The 12,214-nt window shown below is 39.7% G+C and overlaps 1 protein-coding gene across 1 annotated transcript; it reads left to right on the top strand.

Moving 5' to 3' along the window:
- The first annotated feature begins 551 nt into the window (after positions 1-551).
- LOC110801607 (uncharacterized) lies at positions 552-1,504 on the top strand. The gene has a single exon (XM_022006973.2). The coding sequence runs from the start codon at positions 850-852 to the stop codon at positions 1,354-1,356; it is 507 nt and encodes a 168-aa protein (XP_021862665.1). The 5' UTR covers positions 552-849; the 3' UTR covers positions 1,357-1,504.
- The last annotated feature ends 10,710 nt before the right edge of the window (positions 1,505-12,214 follow it).

Raw genomic sequence — 12,214 nt, 5'->3', positions numbered from 1 at the left:
CCAAAAAAATAAACATATGATGTAGCTCACCTAAAAACCATCTGGGCTGTTGGAAATTAAGATTGGGTCCATTGTGCTTATACAACTATTATGAAGGGATGGTTAGTTTATGCGTTAGGATTGCATTTTGGAAAAGATACTTCGTATAAGAATCACCCAAAATTTTCTATGCATTACAGAGTACTCTTCAATTGTTTTGTAATACAGTCGTTACTCATTATTCTCCATCTCAAACTATTACCTCCAACGTTTTATTTTAATGTCATACTCTTTACCGTGAGAATGAGCCACAAGGCGCACAATAATATTACAAACTACAAATGAGATAAAATGAAATTAAACATGTGATCTGTTGTATTGGTATGGTAAATGTAGTACAAGATCATATTTGACCGGACTCGATTCGACTAGACCACAAATTCTAGGAGGGGATTATTTATGTTCTAGAGGGGAGAAAATATTCCTGACTACGCTACGCAGTATAACAAATTCACAAGGGCATCGCACACGTCAAAACAAAGAACATTTCATATATTTCAATAAGAAAATGAAAAAAATGAAAAGACAAATTAAAGCAACACCCCCCACAATATTCTCCAGTATAAAGTAAAGCTTCAAAATTACCCTTACTTCAACTTCTGCCACTTTACTTTCCCATTTCCCCATCTCCATTCCATCTTCTTCTGCCTCACCCTTAACCAATCCCCCCCTTTATCTCTCCTCTCCTTTCCCCAAAATCAGATTTCATCACCTCCCTGAAATCGAACAAAAATATTCAAATTCAATCCCTAACTTCACAGATATTCAAATCCAATCCCTAATTCCACGGGGAGTAAAAAAAAATCAAAAATGGCGACGCTACAGAAATTCAAGCTATTAGCAACACAGTGCGCAGTTATCGGAAGCCCGACACGAAGCCCGACAACAAGCCCTGTTATCCACATCCGCCGCCGCAAAACCCTCCGAATGCTCCTTGGCGGCAGAGGAAACACCAGCGATTTTAACCGACGATTTATTCATCACGGTAATCGACGAGTTGAGTCGCCGGATCGTCAAAAAATCGCCGACAGAAAATCGGCCGGGGATAAAGAAAACCTCGGCGTAAGACTTAAGCTAAAGGATCTCTTCGTATCTTCTTCTCCTTCGCCGACGAAGGTTCCAGAACAAGAAGATCAGCAGAGGCTGTTACCGGCTACCGGAAGTTCTAGTGTCGGCGTCGGAGGTGGTGCAATAGTGGCGGCACGCAGATTCGGAAGCGGCGGCGTGAGGCCGTTTTCGGCGACTTTGCGGCAGAGATTGTTGATGAGAAGAGCATGGCGGCCTGTACTGGTGGCAATTCCTGAACAGTCGCCGTAGAGTGTAATGTGTACTGTGTAGTCGTAGTTGGTTGCTGTAGTTTTGTTGAATTTTGTACGAATGATGATGACGACTATGATAAAGAATTTTTTTTTGAGGGAATATTGATGGGAATATATAAATAAATAAATAAATTTCCTTTTGTTTATTTGGAGAGATCTGAATTCTGAACGTTTGTTTCCCCTCACCCCTAGGTAGGTAGCCTGTTTTGTACGAGTACTTTGAATGGGTTTGTTTTTCTTTTTCGGCAAACGGATCGTTTTCGATCCTACTAGTCGGTTCGAGTCGTTTTCAAGGACGTCTTAATTTAGCTCGGTTTTGGTTCCGGTAGAGCTTATATTTGGTCCGCTGTCAACTAATTTACCGTGAAAAAATTATCAATTAATATAGATGTAATATGTAGTAAGTTGGTCGATTTATGTCATACTATAAGATACATTAATGTATCGAATAAATAGAATATATACGACTTTCTCATGATTTGTGTTACTCTTGACGGGTTCTTCTATAAAGGGACAATATTGAATGAGACAAAATTCGTTACTTGTATATTATTGGTTAGTGATATGGTTTATGTCATTTTACTTCAGGTCAGGTCGATGTAACTAATTTTAGTTAGTTACTTAAAATACATTTTTTTTTTTTTTGGTATAACACCCTCTAAGACCACATGTTATATTAAGTTGTGCACCATCTTCATTTAAAGTGACATCTCATTGAGCTTGGTCGAACAGTTAAAAAAGTGTCGGAAAGGCTAATAGAACACTAACCGGAGGTCAAGAGAGGTAATTGTTCCTAATAGGAAAGTGGTATCTCCAATTTGTCTCACTTTGGAAAATTGAGGCTCAAAATGATTTGAGATATTGTTGTTATATATTTGGCGGAATATGTAAATTTGAAGACAGAGAATAAAAAAAGAAAAGAAGTTGGGGACAACCAGGGACAAAAATGAAAAATGTTACGGAGTATACAATTGTGAGTCTAAATGTGACTTGCAATGCAAGTGGTAATACAGGCAAAGGTGCTAATTAGCGAGCACTTTGATGACAAGGACAACTGATTTTCCCCAAAGGAAAATCCCCACACTGCTCCCTTTCCTTTTAAAACTAATTTTTGTTATCAATCAATAACTTAATAAGTGGTGAGTTTTTGTCTGTTTAAAGATTTTGTTGAAATGTGTGTTTCATAATCTGTATAATTGTAAACTTTAATGCTAGAAAAAACAACTATATTACTCCTTTCTTCTCAGACGTGATAGGGATCGGATACCCGGTCAAAAATTAAAGAATCGGCACCAAAATCGATCAGAATTAGGTCTCGGTTTATGAAATCGGTCACGAAATCGGTCAACTCGGGTAATTTTTTAAACCAGTACCAGAACAGGTGGAACCGATTTCGGGCCCGGGTACCCGATTAGCCTTTACTTTTTTACTTTTAATTTAATTAACAACTAAGTTAAAGCTGGATTAATACTTCTGCTTTTTTCTAAAAACTATCGGTTGGCAATTTTAAAGTTACTTTTTTCTAGACTTCTTAACCCAAAACAACAATCAATTAACATTTTTTTGAGCTATTTGTATCCTTTTGGTACCGGGTACCTGGTTCCAAAACCGGTTCACTGGGTACCCGGTCCCAAAACCAATACCAACGAGTAACCATTGGGTACCAGTTCCTAGAAATTTAGATCTGGAACCGGTTATGACTGGTTCGTAAATTTGGAACCGGAATCAGTCCCGCCAATACCGGCCCCGTGTCCAGATCTGTTGGGTCCTTATACGGTGGGCCTGGCGTGGGCCCGGCCCTGTTAGGCCCACATCTTGTGGGATCGGCACGAAGCTCGGCCCGGCCCACAACTATCTTTAGCGCCAGGCTGCCAATGGGCTAAAGTGAACCACCGACATTGGCACATTGCCATGGCTAAACGAGGTAGATCGACCCATTAAACATTTTTGTAGTTGAATATTGTAATATCTCGTATTTTTCTGAATTTATAAATGTATTTCATTATATTATAAAGTATTTTAACGAATTTTAGAACTTAAATTGCATTTAATATGCAATTAAGTATGGTTTCGATCAGTTAAATAAAATATTTATTATTTTTATTTAATTTCGAAATAAAATTAAACGAATTTATTATTTTATTATTTAAGTCGGGAATTTATTGAAACGTATTTCAAAACTATTTAAATTCAATTCCGAGCTCAATCCAATTCAGTTGGTGAACCCAACAAAGCTTTTAAGTATTTAATTCTAACTTAAACCCAATTGCAAAGCCCAATGCAAAACTCTAACCTAAGCCCCCTAGGGACTAGAAACCTATAAATAAGACCCCTCCCTTCACTTGATCCCCTCACAAATTTCAGAAATCTCTCTCCTCTCTTTGCCCTCTCCTTCGTCCGGCTCTCTCTCTCGCCGCACACAACGAGCACTTGCTCGTGTGCTGCGCTGCTGCACCCTCGCATCCCCTCTCCTCATGCCTTGCCTTCGAGCACCGCACCCCGCCTCTCGCTCTATCGTGCCTCTCACACTCGCCCACAATCTTTCTCTTCCTCTCGTCTTCGCGGAGTCGCCACTGCGAGGGGGTCAAAAAATAGGACGAGCGTACTTTTCCTAAGAAAGTGGCTCGAACGAATTTCCTCTCGTGATGTGGAAATAATATTAAGTAAAAGCAGAACTAACTGTTGGCGTTAGCTCTTTTTACTAGTCTTTAGGAGTCGTCATTCAGTTTTACAACTACGTACAATGAAGAAAATTGACAAAACCCGATTATCGTGATTGAAGGAAATAATGCCCTTGGTCCAAGTATGCATTCTATGATAAGTTTATTAAATGCGGTTCAGTATTAATTAACAAGTTAATAATTCAGTGAGATCAAGTGAGCTGAATGCCTAGCTAGAGGCCGCTTCAGTTCAAGTGGAATTAATGATATTAATCCACAGCTTACTCTTGACTGAACCCGTAGGGTCACACAAATAGTACGTAAACGGATCAAGTATTTAATGGCATTAAATACTCTATCTATGGATATTCGGAATCGACGGATCTTGGTTTCAGTGGGAGCTGAGATCGTCACAGGAAAGAAATGAATACTCCGGAAACGATGATATTGCCGGAAACGGAAATATGGATCGTATCGGAAATATAAATATTATCCAAGTCGTAGATGTTGCCGGAAACAGAAACATGGTACGTATCGGAAAATATTATCGGAAATGGAAATATTACCAGAATCGGAAATATTGCCGGAAACGGAAATATTGTCAGAATCGGAAATATTACCGGAATCGGAAAATAATTCCGGAAACGGAAATATTAAATATTTGTTCGAAACGGAAATTAATTCCGGAATCGGAAATGTTAAATATTGTTCGTATCGGAAATGAATTCCGGAATCGGAAATTTAATCGGAAGCGTATCGTACGAATAAGCATCGGACGAGGCCTGCCGGACGAGGGCCCAGCACGAAGCCAGGCCATCGCCCAGCAAGCCAAGCGCGCCGCACAAACAGCCACGCCAGGCCCAGCGCAAGGCCAGGCCCAGCAGGCCGTGGCAGCGCGCACAGCGCGCGCAGCGCGCGCGGGAGCTGCGTGGGCTTGCAGCTCGCAGGCCTCGCTGCGTGGGCTGCTGCTCGTGCGCACGCATGGGCGGCCCATCGTGGCTGCCGTGTGTGCGTGTGTAAGTGTTTGTGTTCGTGCACGTTTCCTAAAACGTGCAGAGTTCGGTTAATGATTAAATTCCTAATTCTATTTGATAAATTAATTAAATTAGAGTTCTTGTAGAATTCTAGGTTTAATTAATTTGTATCTGAATAGGATTCCAATTCCCTTTCCATACCCCTATAAATATGTGGCCTGGGTTCACAATTTATAACGAGTTTTAAAAGTATTCAAAGTGAGTTTTTGAGAGAAAAATTCAGCCACACATCTTGCTCAAAGGTGCCGAAAATTCTAGTACCTTAAGGGCGATTCTAGTTGGTCAATCTTAAGGCGGATCCGGACGTGCTGTGGACTATCTACGGAGGGACGACACTTGGAGTCCTAAAGACTTGTTCTTGTTCGGTTCGGGCGCAGCTAGGGAGGGCACGCAACAAAGAGTATGCATCTAAATTATGCTATATGATTATGTGTAAATAATATGTAATCCTGGGTTAATGGTTGTTTCCGCATGATTTATGTAATATCATATGTATCATAACCTAACAGTGGTATCACGAGCCCCTTATTATTTTCATAATCTAAAATTGCATGAACATGGTTAAATATTACAAATTTGCAAGAATTAAAAGGGGTGATTAATTTTCGTAATTGTTAATTAATTGCAAATTGCGTTTATTTAATTATACGTACGCAGTTTTTCGGCAGTTTCTTCGTTACTCATCCAAATCGAGTGATTTTTGTGTCAATTTCGCATGTAAAAGGCATTCTAAAATTTTGACAAAAAAAGTATTTTTCTGCCGAACCCAGAATTCTCAAATTCGAAGCCTAACTATGACTTTTCGAAGGTTTTAGTTTTTCGAATGCAAAATTTCGTAAATTTAAGATGTTAAATTAAATATTTGCGATTCTTGTTGATAAATCTTGAATTTTTGATTGACCTACTGTATATGTTTAACAAGTTTGAATGCCTAGTCTTGTTAATTATGCAATCTAATTTGTAATTATGATTAATTTGTTGAAAATTAGAATAATTTAGAATAAATTTGATTTTCATAATTAATTGTAATTTAATTAGAAACCTATGATTAAAAACCACCATAAAAATTGTAAATTTATGATAAATTTTAAATTTTTTATGACCTAGACTTGAATCCATAACAATCGGAAATCAATTGGATAATAAATTTTCGATTTTTTCGCCCTAAAATTATGAAATTAATAATATTTATTAATTTGTCATTAATTTTATAAATTTTAAATTTTTTATGCGATTCGTTCATATAACTTGCACGCACAAAGCAATGGACGCTTCGTGTTACCCTTAAGGGGTGTTGTATAATGCGGGCATGCGACGACGAGCAAGGGAGCTCGTTGCCCGTGCGGCACGAATGCAATGAGCAAGGCATGGTGCACGTGCACAAGGCAGCAGCCCTGCCTTATGTCGTGGGCCACGAGCAATGGACGAATGGGCATGGGCGAAGGGCGAGCCAAGGCAGTCGCGTGTGGGCAGCAAGCGAGCTGCGCCACAACGCGCACTGCCTCGCGCAAGAGCGCGCAGCCTCGCGCGCAGCGAGCGCAAGCTCGCGTGCCACGAGCGCTGCGCCCAGCGGTGCTCGCACGCACAGCGAGCGATGTCGCGCGCCCAGCGAGCGATGTCGCGCGCCCAGCGAGCGATGGCTCGCACGCACAGCGAGCGATGTCGCGCGCCCAGCGAGCGATGTCGCGCGCACAGCGAGCGATGGCTCGCGCGCACTGCGAGCGATGGCTCGCGTGCGACGAGCGCTGGCGCGCGCGCAGCGTGCGATGGCTTGCGATGGAAATGCAGCAGCTATGCGACGAGCGCATGGGCTGCGCGCACATGGCCAGCGATGGCTGTGTGCGAGCGGCCCATGGGCGTGCAATGCGTAGGGTGTTTGCGTTACGATTAGATCGTTTTGAATGTTTAATTTGAAATTTTCAGTTCACGTAATTTTAATTAATTTTAAAATTAATAATTTAAATTATTTTCTTGGATTTTAATTTTGAATATTGTAATTATAATAAATGTTATTTATTCTAATTATTTTACTAAAATTAAAATCATGAATTAATTTAAATAACGACTGAAATTAAATTAAACTTTTTGGATTCAATTATAAATTTATATGAGCTTTAAATTTTAATTAAATTTGTATGTTTCCGGTTAGACTAGAAATACATTTTTATGTTTAAAATTGGTAAAGCATATGAATTTATTGGTTTAAGTGGGAGCGCTTTTTAGTCATAAACTCTTGATTAGGTCTACAAATCCTTAAGGTTAAAACAACTTGATTAGAATTAATAAGGACTGAATAATTGGTAGATTATTGGTGCCCTTGATTAATTGCTGCAAATGTTTACGTGATGCATAATGTGTTTTACTAACCAGCTATGTGGGCCATTCATGATAATGAATGGGTGAATGGTATATATTGTATATGTACTGTTTTGCAGGTTATGAAGTGACTAGTATGGCCCAAATAGGATAGAAAATATGGTCTGCGTACCATTAATTTGAATGTAATTGGTCTGAAGTACCAAAGTTATTTTTCAATTCAAATATGGTCTGCGTACCATCAAATAGTTGTAATTAGTTATAGCTTATCCTATTTGAAGAAAATGGTGCCTCCCACGGAGATTTTCAAGACGGACTTTGAAGTTAAAGCTTCAAGATGAAGTCGGGCCATACTAGATCACAAATATCTTATGCATGTTTTAAGTTATTTATTGCTTTTAAATATGTCTTAAAATGCATGAGATCAAAAGCTTGATTATGTTGCATGATTAAGGATTTTAGTTCACTTAAAATCTAACCAACATAGTAAGAGCCTTAAGTTCCAAACTTAAAAATTGAGTTAAAAGGTGCCATGCCAAAATATACACTTGCTTGGATATCCTTTACATCAATCTAGTAATAGTTTTTCGCTCAGCGAGGTGTTACTTATTGGTCCTAAAGGGGCAAGGTACACAAATAATTGTGAGTACATGTTAGTTTTGGTGAAACTCAACGATATAAGTAAGGAGTCCTTTTATGTCGTGGCAAAATCGATAGGTTTACCTAATAAGTTCTTAGACGTACCTATCAACCAAGAATAGTTTCTAGACTATTAGCAAAAGGCTTTTGCTTACCTAAGATGTTCTAGGATTAAGTCGACAAACTGTGCTTAGTTCTTCAATGATTTTAGGATCTTGGAATCATTTTATTCACACCTGCCGGAACACATAACTTGAATAAAATGCTTAATAAACATTGAATTATGCATGTATGCTAGAATTTAAGTTTATTAAGAGAAACTGTGAATGGTTATTTATTTGTTTATTCTTTTCAATTGTAGTTTTTAATATGGCAAACAACAATTCATTCAACATTCGATCAATTCTCGAAAAGGAGAAGTTGAACGGGAAAAACTTCCTTGACTGGCAAAGGAACTTGCAAATAGTTCTTATGCAGGAAGAAAAGGAGTATGTCCTAGATGAGGCGATGCCCGAAGCTGCAGGCGACGGGGTCACTCAGGCAGCCCTCAATCGTTGGATTGATGCCAACAAGGATGTGAAATGTCTAATGCTCGCCACCATGAGTGCGGATCTGCAGAAAACGTTCATCAACTCAGATGCTTTCACAATCATCAGTGAGTTGAAGAACATGTTCCAAGATCTGGCTCGAGTCGAAAGATTCGAGACTCATAGGCAAATTCTTGAGACCAAACTTAAGAAAGGCGAGCCCGTAAGTCCACATGTTCTCAAAATGATTGGACTCATTGAGAATATGAGTCGGCTGGATCAGCAATTTTCTCAGGAAATGGCTATAGACACCATCCTCCATTCTCTTCATAGCGGGTATGATCAGTTCAAACTGAACTACAGTATGAATAGTCTGGACAAAACGCTCACTGAGCTTCACGGTATGCTGAAGACCGCTGAAAAGACGCTCAAAAGTGATAAGCAGGATGTGCTTATGGTGCGTGGGGGCAAGTTCAAGAAATCTAGAAAGAAGAGGAATGCTAAGAAAGGTGGCAACAAGGCCAGCCCAACTAAGCAAACTGGCGCCAAATCTGCAAAAAGGAAGGTCAGTCAACCCACTTCTGAATCCGAATGCTTCTACTGCAAGAAGAAGGGGCATTGGAAGAGAGATTGCTTGAAGCTAAAGGAAGATCAGAAGAACGGAACAGTCGTTCCATCTTCAGGTATTTTCGTTATAGACTGTATACTTGCTAATTCAACTTCTTGGGTATTAGATACAGGTTGTGGCTCACACTTATGTTCCAATCCACAGGGACTAAGAAGAAGTAGAAAGTTAAGCAAGGGTGAAGTCGACCTACGAGTGGGAAATGGAGCACGGATTGCTGCATTAGCTGTAGGAACTTACTATTTGTCGTTGCCCTCCGGGCTAGTTTTGGAACTGGAAGAATGTTTCCATGTTCCAAGTCTTACTAAAAACATCATTTCAGTTTCTTGCTTAGATGCTAAGGGATTTTCCTTTTTAATAAAAGACAATAGTTGTTCGTTTTATTTTAAAGAGATGTTTTATGGATCTGCTAGATTAGTCAATGACTTTATTTATTAGATCACGACAAACAAGTATATAACATAAATACCAAAAAGGCCAAAAAGAATGATTCAGATCTCACCTATCTGTGGCATTGTCGATTAGGCCATATAAACTTGAAACGCTTAGAAAGACTTCAAATGGAAGGAATTCTAGAACCATTTGACTTAGAGGATTATGGTAAATGCGAATCATGTTTACTTGGCAAAATGACAAAGCAACCTTTCTCTAAAGTTGGAGAAAGAGCAAATGAACTATTGGGTTTAATCCATACAGATGTATGTGGACCAATGAGTACAAATGCTAGAGGTGGTTTCAGCTACTTTATCACTTTCACTGATGACTTCAGTAGGTATGGTTATGTCTACCTAATGAAGCATAAGTCTGAATCCTTTGACAAATTCAAGGAATTTCAGAGTGAAGTAGAGAATCAATTAGGCAAGAAGATTAAAGCACTGCGGTCTGATAGAGGCGGTGAATATCTGAGCTATGAATTTGATGACCATCTGAAAGAATGTGGAATTCTATCAGAATTGACTCCTCCTGGAACACCACAATGGAACGGTGTGTCGGAACGGAGGAACAGAACCTTGCTAGACATGGTCAGGTCAATGATAGGTCAGGCCGAACTTCCATTAGAATTTTGGGGACATGCAATAAATACAGCTGCACTCACTATAAATAGAGCTCCGTCTAAAGCTGTCGAAAAGACTCCATACGAATTATGGTTTGGAAAGCCTCCAAATGTGTCTTTTCTTAAGATTTGGGGATGTGAAGTATACGTCAAACGATTAATTTCAGACAAACTTCATCCAAAATCTGACAAATGTATCCTTGTGGGCTATCCAAAGGAAACAAAGGGGTATTACTTCTACAATACATCTGAGAACAAAGTGTTTGTTGCTCGAGATGGTGTCTTTTTGGAGAAGGATCACATTTCCAAAATGACAAGTGGGAGAAAAGTAGACCTCGAAGAAATTCGAGTCGAACAACAAACTCTAGAGAATGCTCAAGATGACATTCAGGATGAAACTCAGAGATCTTTAGAAGAATCTGGTGAGAATCATGGTCAATCTAGAAATGTTACCCCGCGTAGATCGCAAAGATATAGATCTCAACCGGAAAGGTACTTAGGTATTTTGACGAACGAGAGCTATGACGTTCTATTACTTGAAAGTGATGAACCTGCGACTTACAAACAAGCTATGACGAGCCCTAGCTCCAAGCAATGGCAAGAAGCCATGCAATCTGAATTAGACTCCATGTCTGAAAACCAAGTATGGGATTTGGTCGATTAGCCAGATGGCTATCAAGCCATTGGAAGCAAACGGGTTTTCAAACTGAAAAAGGACAAGGATGGGAAACTTGAAGTTTTCAAAGCTAGATTGGTTGCAAAAGGTTACAGGCAAGTCCACGGTGTGGATTACGATGAAACCTTTTCACCAGTTGCAATGCTAAAGTCTATTCGAATAATGTTAGCAATCGCTGCATATTACGATTACGAAATATGGCAGATGGATGTCAAAACTGCTTTCTTAAACGGCGTTTTAACAGAAACTGTGTTTATGACACAACCTGAAGGTTTTGAGGATCCAAAGAATGCTAAAAAGGTATGCAAGCTAAAGAAGTCAATCTACGGATTGAAGCAGGCATCCAGGAGCTGGAATATACGTTTTGATGAAGCAGTCAGTGACTTTGGTTTCATCAAGAACGCAGACGAATCTTGTGTATACAAGAAGGTCAGTGGGAGCAAAATTACTTTCCTAGTATTATATGTCGACGACATATTACTTATCGGAAATGACATTCCTATGTTGAACTCTGTCAAGATTTAGCTTGGGAAATGTTTTTCGATGAAGGATCTAGGAGAAGCACAGTACATATTGGGCATCAAGATTTACAGAGATAGATCTAAAAGGATGATTGGACTTAGTCAAAGCACTTATATCAATAAGGTGCTTGATAGGTTCAAGATGGCGGACTCCAAGCGAGGCTACCTACCCATGTCTCATGGAATGACTCTAAGCAAGACTCAGTGCCCAAAAACACTTGATGAGCGTAGACGAATGAATGAGATTCCATATGCATCATTGATTGGTTCAATAATGTATGCTATGATATGTACACGCCCGGATGTTGCGTACGCACTCAGTGCTACGAGAAGATACCAGTCAGACCCAGGAGAGGCGCATTGGACTGCTGCCAAGAATATTCTGAAGTACCTGAAAAGGCACAAAGATGACTTCCTGGTCTATGGTGGAGATGATGAATTAATTGTTAAAGGCTATACGGACGCAAGTTTCCAAACCGACAAAGATGATTTTAGATCACAGTCTGGGTTTGTCTTCTGCCTCAACGGAGGAGCAGTAAGCTGGAAAAGTGCTAAGCAAAGCACCATTGCGGATTCTACAACTGAAGCGGAGTACATTGCTGCACATGAAGCAGCAAAGGAAGCTATATGGCTAAGGAAGTTCATAGGTGAACTAGGTGTAGTCCCCTCCATTAAAGGACCAATAGCCCTGTATTGTGATAATAACGGAGCTATTGCACAGGCAAAAGAGCCTAGACACCACCAGAGAGTCAAGCATGTACTTCGTAGATTTCACCTTCTACGAGAGTTCGTTGAAAGAAAAGA

This window comes from Spinacia oleracea, chromosome 1 (genome assembly GCF_020520425.1).
Source record: "Spinacia oleracea cultivar Varoflay chromosome 1, BTI_SOV_V1, whole genome shotgun sequence".
In the NCBI taxonomy this organism is placed as follows: Eukaryota; Viridiplantae; Streptophyta; class Magnoliopsida; order Caryophyllales; family Amaranthaceae; genus Spinacia; species Spinacia oleracea.
Note: the sequence above shows the minus strand (reverse complement) of the source record. Positions and strands in the feature narration are given on the sequence as shown.